At 43.7% G+C, this 19,658-nt stretch overlaps 1 protein-coding gene across 5 annotated transcripts in view; it reads right to left on the bottom strand.

Moving 5' to 3' along the window:
- The window catches only part of rps6kal (ribosomal protein S6 kinase a, like), a 128,101-nt gene that overhangs the window by 56,159 nt on the left and 52,284 nt on the right, over positions 1-19,658 (bottom strand). For all 5 annotated transcript variants that reach the window (XM_057349128.1, XM_057349127.1, XM_057349131.1 and 2 more), the window contains 7 exons: positions 19,243-19,331; positions 19,047-19,111; positions 16,911-17,013; positions 16,675-16,799; positions 16,411-16,533; positions 16,158-16,247; positions 280-438 (listed from right to left, as the gene is read on the bottom strand). In XM_057349128.1, coding sequence (XP_057205111.1) covers positions 280-438; positions 16,158-16,247; positions 16,411-16,533; positions 16,675-16,799; positions 16,911-17,013; positions 19,047-19,111; positions 19,243-19,331 — 754 coding nt within the window. The remainder of the gene's footprint in view (positions 1-279; positions 439-16,157; positions 16,248-16,410; positions 16,534-16,674; positions 16,800-16,910; positions 17,014-19,046; positions 19,112-19,242; positions 19,332-19,658) is intronic.

Below are 19,658 nucleotides of genomic sequence, written 5' to 3'. Positions count from 1 at the left end.
TACAATGTCGTCACGTCTATATTCACGTACAGGAGCATATTTCGCAAAAGAAGAGTTTATACCTCAGCCTCCACTGCTTATCATTATGCTTTCAAACTGTTTCAAACTTTAGGAAGCGTAATGGTCAAGCCCATTAAAAGTCATCACGTAAATGACTATTTTAAATGCCAACAAGAGACCATAAAAAATGTACCGTTAACATTTTTTACATGCTGTGGTTTCAGATATTTGTGTGACACATATTTTGTACACAATTATGTAAATGTTGCATAGTCTCACCCCTTGGCAGTGCAGGTAGTCCACAGTTTTGGTGATGGTGTACAACACAGCACTGGCTTCTCGCTCCGAAAAGAATTTCTGCCTGAGAATCTTATCCAGCAGTTCACCACCCTTCATTAGCTCAGTCACCAGATACACAAAACGGCCTTCGTCATATACCTGAGTGACACACACAAACAGGTTTGTTTTACTTAATTAGTAAGGACATCTCATATACTTTCACAGCAGGCTAATGGCATTTATCATTATTTTACCCTCCACCCCTAAACCTAACCCTCATACAAATCTGCCTTCTCTTCATATGTGTCGTACAGGTTGAAATGCCCTTGCGGATGCTTTTATACAGTGAGGACAATGTGTAAATTAAAGATTAAATTATCTGAACATAAAATGCCATTCCATTTCATGTTATCCTCAATATCAAATGGCCCTACATGATAGACATGCAAATCATTGTGGCCCTGACACATTAAAAATAATGAGTAGGCCTACAGTATAGAACATATTTCATGTTCAACAAGAGCATAAAATAGGTTAATCTGTTAAATTTCTGTAGAGAGAATCTTTTTGGATCTGTATATCAAAGGCAACTCAATATCTACAAACCCGATTCCAAAAAAGTTGGGACACTGTACAAATTGTGAATAAAAACAGAATGCAATGATGTGGAAGTTTCAAATTTCAATATTTTATTCAGAATACAACATAGATGACATATCAAATGTTTAAACTGAGAGAATGTATCATTTTAAGGGAAAAATAAGTTGATTTTAAATTTCATGGCATCAACACATCTCAAAAAAGTTGGGACAAGGCCATGTTTACCACTGTGTGGCATCCCCTCTTCTTTTTATGACAGTCTGCAAACGTCTGGGGACTGAGGAGACAAGTTGCTCAAGTTTAGGAATAGGAATGTTGTCCCATTCTTGTCTAATACAGGCTTCTAGTTGCTCGACTGTCTTAGGTCTTCTTTGTCGCATCTTCCTCTTTATGATGCGCCAAATGTTTTCTATGGGTGAAAGATCTGGACTGCAGTCTGGCCATTTCAGTACCCGGATCCTTCTTCTACGCAGCCATGATGTTGTAATTGATGCAGTATGTGGTCTGGCATTGTCATGTTGGAAAATGCAAGGTCTTCCCTGAAAGAGACGACGTCTGGATGGGAGCATATGTTGTTCTAGAACTTGGATATAACTTTCAGCATTGATGGTGCCTTTCCAGATGTGTAAGCTGCCCATGCCACACGCACTCATGCAACCCCATACCATCAGAGATGCAGGCTTCTGAACTGAGCGCTGATAACAACTTGGGTTGTCCTTGTCCTCTTTAGTCCGGATGACATGGCGTCCCAGTTTTCCAAAAAGAACTTCAAATTTTGATTCGTCTGACCACAGAACAGTTTTCCACTTTGCCACAGTCCATTTTAAATGAGCCTTGGCCCAGAGAAAACGCCTGCGCTTCTGGATCATGTTTAGATATGGCTTCTTTTTTGACCTATAGAGTTTTAGCCGGCAACGGCGAATGGCACGGTGGATTGTGTTCACCGACAATGTTTTCTGGAAGTATTCCTGAGCCCATGTTGTGATTTCCATTACAGTAGCATTCCTGTATGTGATGCAGTGCCGTCTAAGGGCCCGAAGATCACGGGCATCCAGTATGGTTTTCCGGCCTTGACCCTTACGCACAGAGATTGTTCCAGATTCTCTGAATCTTTGGATGATATTATGCACTGTAGATGATGATAACTTCAAACTCTTTGCAATTTTTCTCTGAGAAACTCCTTTCTGATATGGCTCCACTATTTTTCGCCGCAGCATTGGGGGAATTGGTGATCCTCTGCCCATCTTGACTTCTGAGAGACACTGCCACTCTGAGAGGCTCTTTTTATACCCAATCATGTTGCCAATTGACCTAATAAGTTGCAAATTGGTCCTCCAGCTGTTCCTTATATGTACATTTAACTTTTCCGGCCTCTTATTGCTACCTGTCCCAACTTTTTTGGAATGTGTAGCTCTCATGAAATCCAAAATGAGCCAATATTTGGCATGACATTTCAAAATGTCTCAATTTCAACATTTGATATGTTATCTATATTCTATTGTGAATAAAATGTAAGTTTATGAGATTCGTAAATTATTGCATTCCTTTTTTATTCACAATTTGTACAGTGTCCCAACTTTTTTAGAATCGGGTTTGTAAGTTTAAATGAAGAATTTGTATTTTTTACCATACTTTTAAAGTATTAACATTTGACATTTAGTTTTTGTTGTTCAAATACCAGGAATAGGCAATTAGGTTTAATCATTTGTAAATATGTCAGGTGTTATAGAAAGACATATTTACATTTAATCTTGTGTACTATTAAACTGTACCTGTCAAAATGATTTGCAGCATCAGGGTTACCATGTGATATTATTTTTGAGTGGTTGCTATTTGAGATTAAAGCATTTCAAGCGTTTTAGAATGTGATGTTGAGATTAAAGCATTTCAAGCGTTTTAGAATGTGATGTTGAGATTCTGCTATACATTTCATACCCAGGGACTATTATCTGTGGCTACAGGTGGATTTTCCAGAGCTGACATCTTCATTGACTTTAATGGGAGTAACGAAGTATGATGCATTAGGATGCTCTGCCCATGTATGGTGTAAACAGTAACTATAGGCACTTTACAGCTGGCAAGTAATACCAATTTTCTACTTTTATTGTATTTTCTGAGAGATATACAGACATACATTTAAATTGTATATAATTTCTTATTTCCTTATCCTTATTTTTATTATTTTTCACCCTCAAGCACAAAAGTGCATTTTCAGATTTCAATTTAAGATTATGAGGAGACATGAATTTTATAAACAGAATGACCCACACTGGCTATAATATATTATAATAATGGCTATAATTAATGTTACAATTTAGAAAAATATTTCTTGAAGACATCAGTAGTAGTACTGATATCAGTGATGCAGGTTTTCAATCATAAAATAATGGCATTCAAATATAAAAAATAGACTGTATGTTGTGTCTACATTAATTTCTAGATAAAATGTGAAATTATTAGCATCTAAAAGTATATTTTAAAACATTAATGCTATGTGAAATTTATTGTGATTAATTGCAATTAATTTCCAAAAAATGTGTGATTAGTTATTTTTTTTATCGATTGACAGCACTATTAGGTATATATAATATATTCATTTCATTCTACCTATTTATTTTATTCGATATGACTATTCTTAAAGGAGTAGTTCACTCCAAAATTTGCCCCCTGAATTTCCCTAGAAGGAATAAAAATGACTATGGAAAGTGAATGGGGCAAATTTTGAAGTGAACTACTCCTTTAATCTTATGTTGGATGCTGTATTTGTATTGTCTTCACAAGTAGATATGAGTTTCCAATGGTCTCATTTTCAAGGTTTTAAATAACTGCACAAGACAATGTTGTGAAGCAGTCATTTTCCACTATCTTCGCATGGTATAACACATGGGCGTCGGCGGCACAAAGAATGTGAGTGGGTCCTCCCCCAGAAATTAGAGTGCAAAAACGACACTACTTTGCCAGCAGCTTCGGTGGTGTATCGAGTAAGACGCGTGACAAGCAGTCTTGACACTACATATCAATGCAGCTTTGAATCTGGCTTTTGCCTAACTTACTCTTCTACATTTTCACATCACATATCAGATCATACAGGCATTTCTTTTCAACAAAATGAGAAAATATTTGAAAAATGGCTAACAGGTGTTTAATAATAAACTGTATGGTAAGGTTAGGGGTAACTGGGAGGTCTTTACTATCCCAATTAGTTGGCATCCATTTAATAATTTTAATAAACACTGTATAATCATTTACACCCTATTATTATCATTATTACTATTATAATGTACAACAATACTTCGTTTTCCTTGCTGTGTCAAAAGAGAATGGATAAATGAATGAGTTTTTATATGAACTCCGTCTGAATGAGCCAGGTAAAATGGAATTGAGGAGCAGCAGCGTAGAAGTCAAGGCTGTAGCTAAAATGTGGAATGGAGTTTCATTTATACCGACTCGGAATGAGTCAGGTGGAATGGATTAGACAGTTAACTCACAACAGAGTACAGATGTAGTTATTTCCTGACGAAGAGAGACTTAGTGAACCTTGGCTCCAATCTTTGGATCTATAAAGTCATATCCATAGTTAGATCTATCCTTTCACGTACGAACAAGGTAGTCAGATCGATGACTACCATGGATTATAAGTGAAGATAAAAAATAGGCAACCAGGCTGGCGGTGTAAAGTACATGAATAACATAACGTAACATAATAAGGGATGATCATCTGAAACTAAATATGATGTAAACAATCCCTGCATCTAAAATCACCTACTTCCATATGCCTCTTGAATAGTATGTCTGAACCCTAAAAAAATATAAAAAAAATAGTCTACTGTTTCCACCAACATTTGTAAGTATGCTCCACATGGACACTACTCTATGCCATGATGCCACAGGAGCTGAGGAGCCTCCAAATTCAGAAAGTTGATAAAATAAAAATAGCGTAAAACTGTAAAGCGAGCGTCTCTTTTCCGGTGTAAAAATTGAGAAGCATAGTTCTTCTGGTTACACTGCACTTGTTTAACAATGCCTTAGTACATTATTTGGGCAACTGTTGTAAATATATTATAGTTCAAAGACCATGGGTCACATGATGTAGTATGAGCGGAATGTGTCATGATCCTGTCATTCTTGTCAGGAGTTTTCTAGTTCTGTGCACAGGGTCATGGCAGTACAATGTCTTTTCTGCTTGTTGTGTTCTGTGTGGAAACACGTGGCCTTTGTTGTGACTTTGCGCCACGTGTTCTCGTCGTGTGCCTTGGTCCCGCCTCCTTGTTTCCTCTAATCTCGCCCCTTAAGTGTTTCATTCCCCTCGCCTGCCCAGTGTCATTATCCCTCGTTAGATTTCCCCATTCAAGGCCCTCGTGTTCTCTGTCCCTTGCCGGTTCATTAGAGTTTGTTGTAGAACTCCCAGTGGAGTTTCCCTTCCTGCCTTGTCGTGTATTGTGGACTTGTTATCCTTGTCATTTGTTTTTTGTTTGTTTGCCCCCTCGTGGGAAGTTTTGTTTCGAGTACTTATTTGCTGTTTGCCCCCATTGTGGGTTTTTTGTTTTATTAAAGGTCTTTGTTCAATTTTGCTAAGCGGGAGATGGCTGATTGGTGGCAGTCATCTTCCGCTGTGGTCTAGAGAGGCGATGGACCGTTTCCTCCGCAGGGCGATCGGGCCCTTGCAAAGTATGCCCAGGTGTCTACAGAAAGGAGGAGCCTTCTCCCCGAGACCCTGATGAATGCCTTCTTTCTTGCGGGCCTTGTCAACCCCCCTTCTCTGGCAGGTCGAGAGAGGATGGTCAGGGGGTCCTTCCAGGAGCTGGTTAACAGCCTATCCTCCACCTGCCTTCCAGACTCCTCACGCTCCTGCCTGCCTTCCAGACTCCTCACGCCCCGCCTGCCTTCCAGACTCCTCACGCCCCCGCCTGCCTTCCAGACTACTCACGTCCCCGCCTGCCTTCCAGACTCCTCACGCTCCCGCCTGCCTTCCAGACTCCTCACGCTCCCGCCTGCCTTCCAGACTCCCCACGCTCCCGCCTGCCTTCCAGACTCCTCATGCTCCCGCCTGCCTCCTAGACTCCTCATGCTCCCACCTGCCTCCCATCCCGGAGGATTGCGTAGTGGCGGTCGCTACACTGGGGAGCTCTGCTCAGCCCACCTTGACTCCCGGAGGTCCCGCCCCACCAGTCAGTCTTGGAAGGCGTGGGAGAAGGGAGTCGTGGGACTCCGCGTCGGACACTTCCAGCTCGGAGCCAGTCACACTCTCCACCACGTCCCCCTCATCCTGCCAGCCCAGTGGTCCGCTCCAGGAGGAAGAATCGGAGGAAGGGATTGCTGCCTCCCCCATGCGCCTCAAAACTACTCTATAATAATAAATTATTTTTTACTAATGGGAATACAGCACATTCATTACCAATAAACTACAAAAAGTTACTTTATTTGCCACATGAAAAAGCGGAATGCAGTAAAGCATCTTACCATTTAAGCAGTCAAAAAGTCCCTTTCACCTTTTTTCCTGCACACTCTTTCTCCGTCCTCCTGACACGACGCTTGCTTTCAGTGCAGAGAAAGTTCCCAAAAGTCTGCGCCGTCACCGTCCGTGCTATATGTGGTGATTTTGGTTATATTATGGTTATATTTATAATTTTTTTGTATCATGCACAAAGTTCAGTCTAAGTAACGAACCACGTGCATTTACAGACAAAGTGATATATACCTATATATACCTTTCTGAAATAAAAACAACCAACATAGTAAAAAAAAATTCGGAGGGGGATTTGGAGAGAGAAACAAGAATATTAAAATTGATAACTCTACATTGATTGACAATTGTAAGACTGCAATATCTTTTTTACATTGTGAGAACAGAATAAACTAAGATAAATGTAAGAGCCTCATAAGACTAAATAGGTTCAAGACATGAAAGTAATCATCATCATAAAATAGAAACTGTGTCTGTCCCCCGGATTAGCAAACACAAAATAATGCGTAAACCTCTTGAAAGTAATTTAATAAACTTTAAACAAATTAAACATGAACAAAATACAGAAAATCAACTGTTACGACTCGGATTGCTAAATATTAGATCTCTCTCTAATAAAGCACTTTTTGTTAACGATATGATAACAGACCATAAAATAGACATGCTCTGTTTGATAGAAAAATGGCTAAAACCAGATGATTTTATTACTTTAAATGAATCTATCCCCCAAAATTATTATTATAAACATGTGCCTCGTCTAAAAGGCAGAGGGGGAGGTGTCGCAGCACTTTACAATAACTCTATTAGCATTTCCCAGAAGTCTAACTCCAAATACAATTCTTTTGAAGTCATGGTTCTTCATGTTTCAACACCTAATACTAAGGACAAAACATTTTTAAAATTTATTCTGGCTATTGTATATAGGCCTCTAGGGCACCACACAGATTTTATTAAAGAATTTGGTGGGTTCTTAGCAGAACTAGTACTGGCAGCAGATAGAGTCCTTGTCGTTGGTGACTTTAACATCCATGTAGATAACGATACAGATGCCTTAGGAATGTCTTTCAAAGACACTCTTAACTCCATGGGCATTAGTCAACATGTGTCAGGACCCACTCACCTTCGTAATCATTCTTTAGATTTAATACTGTCTTACGGTATAAATGTGGACGACGTTAAAATCCTTCAGCAGAGTGAAGACGTTTCGGATCATTATCTGGTATTATGTTTGTTTCACTGGCCTACGGTTGCAAATAAAACTCCTTGTTACAAATATGGTAGCAAAGATGCGTTTCTCGATAATCTGCCCGAATTGTCTCAAATCACTAGCATGAGAAATAACGTTGAAGATATTGACACTACCACTGAACATTTTTAATTCCACCTTCTCGGTAACGCTAGACACAGTTGCTCCTCTACGTTTAAAGAAGATTAAAAATGGCAGTCCCACACAGTGTATAATGAACACACTCAGGCTCTAAAGAAAGCGGCCCGAAAAATGGAGCGCAACTTTAAGAAAACTAAATTAGAGGTATTTCGTACAGCATGGAAGGATAGTATTCGAAAATACATTAAAGCACTAAAAAATTTCTAGATCCGCCTACTTTTCATCACTAATAGAAGAAAACATCTTGGTTACGGATGTAACCTCGGTTCCCTGATGGAGGGAACGAGACGTTGTGTCGAACCGACAGAATGGGGTTTGTCTTGAGAACCTATCATCTTCTGAGTATTTAGAAAAGGCCAATGAAAATTGGCGAATGAAATTTGCATGCCGGGCTCCTCCCCGGATGTCCGGGTATAAGAGGGAAGCCGGCGTGCTCATTCATTCACCTTTGGTCTGATGAGCCTAAAGCATCCTCCCCCGACCGCTGGGGTGGGCGGCCAGTGTTGTGGCATGAGGGACACAACGTCTCGTTCCCTCCATCAGGGAACCGAGGTTACATCCGTAACCAAGACATTCCCTTTCTGTCGGTCTCTCGACGTTGTGTCGAACCGACAGAATGGGGTTCCTATGGAAAACGCCACAGCACTGAGCCGCGTCACAATCTCTGCGGTGCGACGTTGACTGGCCTGGGCGAGTCAGACGAAGACGCTAACGCGAAATTATGACCTTCCAGTGGAGAGGAAGGGGGGCCCAGAGCTTTCCACAAAAAGTTGGGAAGCCCCCTAACTCCGGCCGTCACGGGCGGAGGCCTAATTCTCTAAATGGCGAGAAGCCGCCCGGCACCGTACGGGCCACTGGGTAAGCATATTCCCCCTGGGGGAAAACCGCTGCAGAGGCCACTACCTACCGTAGGGAGGAATTAGTGGAGACACCACATGGTCTCACCATCAGGGGAGAACTCATGGGAAGAAAGTGCGGACAGGAGTTAACCGCAAGGTGGGAGTCCACCTGGGGAGGTCATGGGTTGCCAAGGTGGGAACCATTCATGAGGATACATCAGACGGAACAGCCCATGGAGGGGGTGTTACCACGTCTGGAGAACTAGGTCCGGTTAGAGCTATGTGGGAGATAACTCAACTGTTCCCCGGCCTAAGGGGGCAGGGCTGCTCTGCCCAGCCTGTCCCCTGGAAGGGTGCTTAGTGATGGATGGAATGCCTGTTCTTTACCCGAGGGGAAAGAAGTGAGGCGGGATCGCCACTGCTCCCCCCGGAGGGGGAAGGGCTTCCGCAGGCGTACACCCTACCGGCTGCCGGTGCCACACCTTGCTAGGATGCGGGCTGACACCGGTTCCGCGCGTAGGTATTAGAACCTCACGGAGCTGTTAGGCATAGCCCAACCTGCAGCTCCGCAGATGTCTGCCAGAGAGGCGCCCTGAGCCAGTGCCCACGAGGGGTGAGCCTCACCCCCAACGGGCAGGGGCGAAATGAGATCGGTATGCCCTAACGAGGGCATCCACGATCCAGTGCGCCAGCCTCTGTTTGGAGACAGCCCTCCTGCTGACCTCCGAAACAGACAAAGAGCTGCTCAGAGCTTCTGGGCTCTGCGTGCGGTCCAAGTAGAGGCGCCGTGCGCGTACTGGACACAGCGCGGATAGGTTGGGTCTTCCTCCCTGGTGGGGAGCGCCTGCAGGTTCACCACCTGGTCTCTCGGGAGAGTGGTGGGAACTTTGGGCATGTAGCCGTGGCGGGGTCTCAAGATAACGTGAGAATCCCGGCCCCGAGTTCTAGGCAATCTGTGGACACGGAGGGTGCTTGTAGATCCCCTACCCTCTTGGAGGTGAGCGCCCTGCGGAAAGCCGTCTTTATCAAGACTGAGAAAGAGCGGCAACCCCGAGAGGATCGAAGGGGGCGGGTCCTCTTGAGGCCCGCCACCTAGGTCGCAAGAGGGTACGGAGCGCGGGTAAGGTGGTCACCCTCTCGCACCACTTAGGAACCTAATGACCAGGTCGTGCTGTCCCAGAGGCAACCCAGCACTTGGGTCATGATGAGCGGCCGTAGCGGCTACATACATTCCCAGTGTGGAGGGGGAGAGGTTACTCCCCCGTCTCTCTTGAGGACGGGACAGCTCGTACCCGACCGAGCAACTCTGCGGGTCTTCTCGCCGAGAAGAGCACCAGGACGAGAAGAGGCGCCACCTATGGGCGTATAGCTGCCCAGTGGCCGAAGCCCTAGCCTGAGTGACGTCCCAACCGGACCGGGGGTGGGTCACTCAGGATCTCCTCGTCCCGTCCAGCCATGAAGACCAGGTTTTGCCTGGGATGCCGTAACATGCCCCTTCCCCTGGGGAAGCTGTCCGCTAGGGGGAGCGGCCAGGGGGGAGTTGTTGTCAGAGCCTCAGCTCCGAGAACCAAGTCCTGGTTAGGCCAAAGGGGCGTAATTAGTACCACTTGATGCTCCTCTTCCCTGGCCTTGCACAGGCCCTGTGCAATGAGGCTCACTGGGCGGAAGCGTGCGCCAGCTGTGCGCAAGGGCATCTGTGCCGAGGGTACCTCGGACAGGGAGTACCAAAGCGGACAATGGGAGGAGTCCGGGGAGGCAACAGGACCACCTATGCCTGGCCAAACTGCCCCAAATGAGCCGGCTGCGCGGGGAGGGAGTCGCCACTCTCCGCGAGGCGTCAACTGACGAGAGAGCGCATCGGCTGTCTGGTTCAGGACGCCTGGGATGTGTGTGGCTCGCAGGGAGCTGATCACCTGCTGACTCCAGAGGAGGAGGCGTCGGGCGAGTCATGTTAGCTGCTGTGAGTGAAAGAATACGCCACAGCAGCTGTGCTGTCCGACCGGACCAGCACGTGCTTCCCTGCACGAGAGGTAGTAGCCTCCTCAATGCAAGTAGCACAACCAACAACTCTAGGCAGTTGAAATGCCAAAGCAGGCGGGGGCCCGTCCACCGCCCCGACACTGCTTGCCCATTCCACACGGCACCCCAACCTTGCAGGGAGGCATCCCAAAGGGGACCCCTGTCCGCAAGAAGGTCATGGAGACCAGGGGGTTAGGGTGTGTCGGCAGAAAAGCGTGTGACCATACGTCTGCTGCCGGTGTGCCACGCTCTCCAAGGAACTTGACTCTGCAGCCAGTGTTGGAGCGGTCGTATGAGCGCTCTGCGTGATCAACCTGAAAGGCAGCTAAGTGTAGGTGCCTGTTCAGAACACACAGACCCAAGATAGGGCGCAACCCCCCGCCTTTCTTGGGGACAATGAAGTACAGGCTGTAAAACCCGTTGAACATCTCGGCTGGTGAGACGGGCTCGATCACTCCCTTCACCAGAAGGGTGGCGACCTCGGTCCGAAGTACGGAACATCCTAGCCTCTGACTGAGGTACATCGGATGCTGAACTTGGCGAGCGTGAGGCGACTGGATCGCGTAGCCGAGACAGATCGTCTTCCCTAGCCATCTGACAGCCTGGGAAGCCGGACAAGCTCACAGAATGAGACGGGACTAAGGTACGATCTTTTTCATCGTCCCCCCGGGGGGTGGTTCGATGGCTAGCAGTACGGATTCCTTGCCAGGGGAGGTCCCCCGGGGAGGAGATCGGCTCTGCCGTTTTTCCTGCCTGGCGACTGCGCAGCTCAATGCACTGTCGAGAACACTCCGGGGAGGCCGCGTGCGGGTCTCGCACCCCCCCCGACGGGCGGGGGGTGAGCGGGGCCGCTGCGGCTCGACAGTAACACCAACCAGCCCACCCTTGCGAGACGGGTACGTCGAGAAAGCGGACCTTCTCAGCGTTACTCATCTGCGCAAGGATTGGCCAGAGGAGTTTCTCATGGACCACAAGTGTGGACATCGTCCGACCCAGGGCCCGCGTGGTCAACATGGTCGCCCGTAGAGCGAGGTCGGTGGCGGCGCGGAGTTCCTGCATAAGCGCTGGGTCGGTCTTACCCTCGTGGAGCTCTCTCAACGCCCTGGCCTGGCAGGAGCCATAGCGTGGAGAGAGGAGGCAGCTTGGTCCGCCGCAATGTAAGCTCTTGACACCAGAGATGCCGAGACACCACATGCTTTGGATGGGAGTTTAGGTCGAGTCCCCCCAGGTGGCCGCCACCTACGGGCACGAGTGCACTGCGGCGGCATACTCCGCCTGGGGGACACAGACGTATCCTCCAGCTGTTTCAGAACTTTGTTTCACGTGAAACGTGCCGGGAAGGGGCGTTCCAGGTCTTACAAAGTTCTTCATGCACTTCCGGTAAACACGGCACTGGGGGCGGGCGCGGCTTGGAGCCGCGCTCAAACCCGAGGCGCCATGTAGCCGGGGGAGCAAACGGGGAGCAAACGAGGTGGTGGCAGAGTCCCGTGGGAACACAGCCAACTGTGACTCAACGTCTGAATCGTCACCGCCCGCAGTGCGGGCAGGACATATCCACAACGTCTGCCCCAGCATACTGGAAGCAGGCATTGTGTCCGTCCCCCTCCTCGATGAGTGTGTTGCACTCATGAGAACATCGGGACAAGCCACGCTGGAGAAATTTGCTCTTTTAGAAAAGGAAATTTGCTCGAACACCTCCGGAACTGCCGAGACGCCCAGGGGAGAGTCACTGCAGGAAGAGACCGTCCTCTGTCCACGTCGTAGATTCCAGCAGAAAGAATGATCACGCAGATCGTAGAGAAGCTCACCAGATGCGTAGGCTCTGAAGAACAAAAGGTGAATGAATGAGCACGCCGGCTTCCCTCTTATACTCGGACATCCGGGGAGGAGCCCGGCATGCAAATTTCATTCGCCAATTTTCATTGGCCTTTTCTAAATACTCAGAAGATGATAGGTTCTCAAGACAAACCCCATTCTGTCAGTTTGACACAACGTCGAGAGACCGACAGAAAGGGAACCAGAAAAACACAGTGGCTAAATTAACAAAAAATAAATCGTCAGTGACTTCTGATCCTGTATATCAGAATAACAGTGATGAATTTATGAACTACTTCACAAATAAAATCCAAGATATTAGAGAAAAATTATAACAATGCAATCAGAAGTGAAACCCACTGAACAAACTAACTACAGCTCCCTTAAGGAGAAAATGCAATTATTTTTTACCGTATATCTCGATGAGTTGTCTAAAATCATTAGATCATCTAAATTAACAACATGCATGCTAGACCCTATATCTACAAATTTACTGAAAGAGATGCTCCCAGAAATTATAGATCCTCTTCTTAGTATTATTAACTCATCTCTGACATTAGGACATGTGCCTAAACCATATAAGGTGGCTGTTATAAGGCCCCTTGTCAAAAAACCCCAACTCGACCCTAGAGAACTAGGGAACTACAGGTCTATATCGAATCTACCTTTCATATCTAAAGTTCTGGAAAAAAGTAGTTTCAACTCAATTATGCTCCTTCCTCTGAAGGAATGACATCAATGAAGAATTCCAGTCTGGATTTAGAGCATGTCACAGTACAGAGACTGCTTTGATCAGAGTTACAAATTATCTTTTATTGGCGTCTGACCAAGGTTGTATCTCGTTATTGGTGCTGCTAGACCTTAGTGCTGCATTCAACACCATTGACCACAGCACACTACTACATAGACTCAAAAATTACGTCGGTATTAAAGGAATAGCAAAAAGTATGAACATATTAGCCCGGTTCTGTCAACCTTGCACTGGTTACCTATAAAGCATCGCGTTAACTTTAAAATCTTGCATATTACCTATAAAGCCCTACATGGTTTCTCTCCTCAGTACTTGAGTGAACTCCTCTTGTATTACAGTCCTTCACGTGCATTACGCTCTCAGGCGTCCTGTCAGTTGGTAATACCTAGAATTTCAAAATCAAGTGCAGGTGGTAGATCCTTTTCCTATCTAGCGCCTAAACTTTGGAATAGTCTTCCCTGCACTGTCCGGGAGGCAGACACACTGTCAGTTTAAATTTAGACTAAAAACGAGGGTTTAGGCTGCATTAGTTAGATCAACCGGAACCAAAAACACAACTGATGTACTTGTTGCATCAAAGAGTGCAGAACAGTACTCTACTCTCAGCCAGTCTTGTCTCATTCATGGCCAGACCTCATGGTAGAGCAGAGAATGGGAAGCGGCGACCTGACAAGAGCTGAGATGATAGAGCTGGATAAAGAAGGACGTGGTCACTTGACACATCTTTGTCACAAAATTTCAAATGCTATTAGATTATTAATTATAATCTTAAAACTATAATTTACCTCATTAGTAAGTTTATTAATTTTTATTTAGCCTTGTTGTGCAAGCACTGTCGAGCTTGTGCAGAGGCAGCAGCTTTTGCCAGAGGGGAACTGGAATCCCCTGGTTGGGCCTGGGTTCTCCTGAGGTTTTTTTTCTCGATTAGAGTTTTGGGTTCCTCGCCACCGTTTGCATACTGTTTTTTGCACTATTTGCCTGGCCGGGGGGCTGCTTTAAAATTTTTAAGTTTTACTTAATTAATATTGCATGTAGGAATTTATATTCTGTTACATTTGACCTGTGCTTCTCTCTCCTTTATCTTAAATGTGTGCTCTCACTGAGTGTGTGTGTGTGTGTGTGTGCGTGCTTGTGTGTGTGTGTGCGTACTTGTCTGTGTACGTGTGTGTATGTGCACGTTCGTGTGTCTGCGCGTCCGTGTGTGTGTGTGTCTATGTCTATGTGTGTTAGTACGTGTGCATATTGTGTGTGTGGAGTGTTTTGTATGTGGGTATGTCTGTCTTCTCTGTTTTCACCTTTTTCTTGTTTTTACAGGTACAACTTTAATTGTTTTGCTTATAGTCAATATGTCTCATGTACAGCTGCTTTGTAATGTAGAGAATTTAGCATAAGCCAAATGGTCGGAGTCATTGAAAGAAGAGCCATCAACCCCCAACTCCCTTTTGTCCCGTTTCTTTTGCTATCATCATCAAAAGACCATAGCAAAAACATGGCTCCAGTGGTCTGGTTTTAGAGTTTTGATAACGTTTTGTCTCTCTGTTGGATATTTACGACCCCTATATGCTTTAAAGCATTGGTGAGAAGTCTCTGTCTCATCTCTAACTTAACATCTGAGGCTAACCAGAGAAATGTCCCTGACAATAGGAACTTATGTGATTAAACTGTCCTTTTCTATACATATATCTAACTATCTAGGTTGTGTGTTGGCGCTCGTGCCATTTTAAATAGTCTGTCACAGTTAGATATACAAGTTTAATTCAGGCTTTGTTTGTATGCGTTCCATCTGAATGAATCATGACTTGTTGCAATTCAAACCTGTCCATTTTTGATATCTAAATGTTTGTCTTTACAATTCCTCCTTGTATATATACCTTGTGTGACCATAGAACACTTTCTTTTCATTATGCTATAATTGGGAATGATATTTTGTAAAGTTGCCAGGAGGTCATAAAGACGCAAATTAGCTATTGAGTGGACAAAGAACCTCTTCCCTGCTCAACTCTGATTGGTCGATTCAAACTCAGGTGAGCCTGCCCTCTCGTGAGTTTAAATATCGAGCCTGCTCTGAAAACCTCGCTTCTCTTCCGGCTTCGTCTCTTCCTCTCGCCTCTTCGGAGACTGCCCTTCCCCCCCTGTGGGAAAGGATGGAACAATGGACTTCTACTGCCACGTGTTTAAGCCATGCGGGCCGATCACGAGGCCCACAACTTTCTGTAGGACTGCCTTTCTGAAACCTTTTGAACAATTCCATCTCTACACGCGCATACGGATATCGGTCCCGCACAGAGCTTGCAAGTATCCGTTTCTATTTATAGAATAGCTGCGTATAGAAGTCTGTGCCTCTTTGTTAAAGATGATTTTTATTGGTGTTCAGAAATCACTGCCATGCCCTCTCTCTCTCTCTCTCTCTCTCTCTCTCTCTCTCTCTCTCTCCTCACTCCTTCTCCCTCAAAGCTACCAAGCGTATTTGTGTTTAAATGTTTTGTTCGTTTTATGTGATCGTCATTGTTTTGTTATCATGTAGAGTAGAGTATAATAAACAACCATATATATTCATTTGTGATGGGTGTTCTGTATTCACGCTCACAAACTTGGTCCCTTCTACTGTGTTTCGATTTGCTACCTTTGCTCTAAATCCTGTTTGGTAAAGTCACGTTACTTATGGCCATGCGATAATGTAAAGTATATAATATCATTGAGGCATTTGCTGGACGAATGCATACAAGTATTGTTATGCTGATATGATCTTGAAAGATCTGGTGGAGAACCATATTTGGTGAGCTTTGCTCATCAATATAATAAAGTTAGCTAAAACCGCTACAGTAACGATGAAAATTGTTGAGTTGAGTTGAAAGTTCTTGAATAAATTAAAAATACAATACAATTGTTACAATATTTTATATATAAAAATAATAAATATATCATATTTTATATTTCAACCCAGTATGTCTAAGTCGAAGTTTTAATTAATTTGCAATGCTGCAAGAGGGCACTTTCACTTACATCTTTTAGCGTGATGATGTTGGGATGTTGTCCATACCGCATCAGGATCTCAATCTCCTCTGATGGGTCTCGTTTACTTTTGTCAATTATCTACTTAACACAGACACAATGAAACTGTTATCCCAAACAGGCTAAACTTCCAGCCTGAGCATTTATTTAGCTGTCCAAGCTCATGAGAATACTGAATAAAATGCATAGTAAAGTCAGGCCGTATTCTCATAAGAATTGACTGCTGCAAGATGGTGGGCCTCACCTTCACAGCAAACTCCATGGCAGTGACTCTGTGTATGCAGCGCTTGCAAATAGAGTAAGAACCCACACCAATGTCTTCCTTTAGCTCATACATGTCCGAGAACTGTGCAGAGTTACTGTGCATCTAACACAGCAAACGGAGCAATGATTTAACTAAATCTCACTGACAATGTAGTGCAAAACTTTTGAAAGGCATTTTATTTAGTAACAAAATAAAATGTTAACAAGTTGGAATGGCACTGAGAGGAAACAGTTAGTGGTTCACCTGCACTATTGGGAGGATGTTGACGAGGGCAACACTTCTGCTTTCCTCCAATGAGACTGGAGCTACAAAACTGAAGCCTTTGAATAGCTGGTGAGCATTCGCGCTGGGGGGAATACCAGGGGAGTCTGTCCACACAAAATACAGTCAGTGAGAAAACTAATTTATCAACACAAATGATCAGAATTATCTACAGTCTGACAGGATAAGTCACAATTAACATTTGTAACCCACACTACCTTTGGGAGTTTTGGCTGTGAATTCTGGGTCAAAGCAGAACGTGTCGTCTGGTTTTCCTGCAGCAGGTCTGAATGGTGGATGAAGTTCTCCTCGGTACAATTTCTGAATAATAAAGCCACAATTAACACAAGCCTCTTTAATAGAATGTGTTCCAAGTGTTAAGTGACACTGTTAAATAGTAGGTGGCATTATTTAGGGTGCAAACCTCAGTTTAATAGAACGAAAAAAATACACTGTCACGTTGCACCTGACACAGTTGAGAACAGTGTGAGCAATAGCTCACTAGTGCTTGATGTATACATATAAGTGGAGAAAACGTTTATCATAATTCTATGTCAAATGTGAATGTTTGGGTGTGACATGAATATGTGCATAATGGGCTTGAAAATACCATTTATTTGGTGAATGTAATTCTTATACCAGAGATTAATTTAAAATCGATTATTGGTCATGTCTTGATTGTAAACAGGCAGGACAAAAAAAATGAATATGGTCAAAAGATCGGATGGACACGAGGTGGTCAAACTTGAGCTGGGAAATTCTAAGATGTTTGCAACCTCATTACCCTTGCACAAGTGTACATAACATCCATAAATATGTTTTGTTACAAAATACTTTTTGTAACTTCTTTATGTTTTCATTTTTTATATCTTACTTTTTAGTTTTATATTTATTGTTATGTGTCTGCTGTTGTATTTAGATGTCTGCACTGGAAGCTTGAAGTGCCAAAGAAATGTCTGTGAGCACCTTTTCTTATGATGATAAAACGAAGAAAGTGTGTTAAAGTACAAGGGTACTATTTTGAATTCAGGGTAATTTCAAAGATAATCTGTAATCGTAGCAGAGTGAACTAAAGGCTCTCTCTGTAGAACAAGGTTATTTTCCTGTCAATAGGATGCTGCTGGCTTTTGAGATGCTTCTGCTGCGGTCATTAGACAAACACAGCTAGATTCGGCATATTGCCTGGCCACCTGCCACAAACATACATTCAGGTGACAGAGAATGAGGCATGGGTACTTGGCTAAGTGCATTTTTGCATATCGTCGCTGTCGGGCGGAATCCTCGCATCTCCAAAACCATTATTTTTCAGTAAATTAAAAAACTGCATATTTTTTTAGTTATTAAACATTGTATCGTTAAAGTTGGTATTATACCTTATATTGCTATCATATACTGTTGTGTACCAACATTAACAGAACATTTCCCCAAAGCCATGTTTAATCGGAGATACAAGGTTTATGATTTGGGAGCAGGGAGATACGAGATTACGCTGTCATTGATAAGAATGGTACGGACACAGACGTTGCTGCTGCCAGCAGTGTTCATCAAAATCTGCGGTCGCGTTGAGCCTTTTGACAAGAGACGAGGCTTTAAGAGCTAATGAAAGCTAATGATTGTGGTTACATACATCTTCCTAAACTCTATTTTAAACGTTAGAGCTATGAGTGATGCAATACCAAAATAAAACGTTAAACAGGCTGTCTAATATAGGCGGAAATTAATCTGCACGCAAATAAAGTCGGCGGTCGCGTTGAGCCTCTTGACAAGAGAAAAGGCTTCAATCGTTAACCAAAGCTAACGACTGTGGTTACATACATCTTCCTAAACTCTATTTTAAAGGTTTAATTAAGAACTATAAGTGATGTAATACAAAAACTGATGAGCTGACTAGGCTGTCTAATAGGCGGAAATTAGCCGAATCTGCTCGCAAATTTACCTTTGTGGCTCACGGGCTTCCTTCTGCACCGAAGCATTACAGCTATCAATTAAAAAAAAAAAACAGGCCTACTCAAATATATCTAACCTAACTATTTTCACTCATTATTTTCTAAAAAACTTTCAATCAGGAGACGTAATGCCAAGAAGCTCCCGCGGAGTGAAGAAGAGGTGGAGTTACGAGACTTCTCAGACAGTTGAAGTGTCCAATGGAGTTAAGAGATTTGCTCTCAAGCTATTTTCAACACTTTAGATTGTTTAATAATTTGTAAAAATAACAGACCCACATGGGGACTGACTAATAGCATCGATTTGTGAAAAAATATGAAATTGACCAAATTTGGACATAGGAGGTTTCCGCCCGACAGCGACGATATGTAATAATAGGATTGGGTAATGGGAATGTTATTGATTCTTACATTCCAGTCTATGGTGGAAAAAAAGGCATGACGTTTAATCTCTTCCACTCGATCAGGACCTGCCCCTGTAACAAAGCAACACAGCAAACCCTGTTAATAACAGGGGTTAATCCACAACAACAGTTTGTTTCTATTCACTTGTCTAAACTATAGCCTGGTGTTTCGATTTATGTGAAGACGAACACGGTTGACTTACCTAAACGATTCGTCGGATTTCTTTTGAAGAGCATTCGTAAAAGACTTTGTGCTTCCAAACTTAAAAACTGTGGCATTCCCAGCTTTGCTCTGTTGATGAACAACCAGGAACAAATATAAATGACTATAATACAATATTTTATTTGTATAGTCACCAAGATTATTAACTCTTTCCCTGCCAGAGTTTTTGAATATTTTCATAAAATTCAATCCAACAATGAAAAACATTTATTTTATCACTTTTATGAACATACAATACATCAAAGACAAAACAGAGCCTCTGCCTGTAAACAAAAAAAATCTAGATTTTTTTTAATCACCCTTCAAATGTGGGTAGCTTTATCAACAAACATCTTATGAGGTAGAGGTAGAGGTCTTAACGGGTCCAAAAAATTGTACCCGAACCCGAAGAGACCC

Source organism: Triplophysa rosa, linkage group LG13, assembly GCF_024868665.1.
Source record: "Triplophysa rosa linkage group LG13, Trosa_1v2, whole genome shotgun sequence".
NCBI classification, from domain to species: domain Eukaryota; kingdom Metazoa; phylum Chordata; class Actinopteri; order Cypriniformes; family Nemacheilidae; genus Triplophysa; species Triplophysa rosa.
Note: the sequence above shows the minus strand (reverse complement) of the source record. Positions and strands in the feature narration are given on the sequence as shown.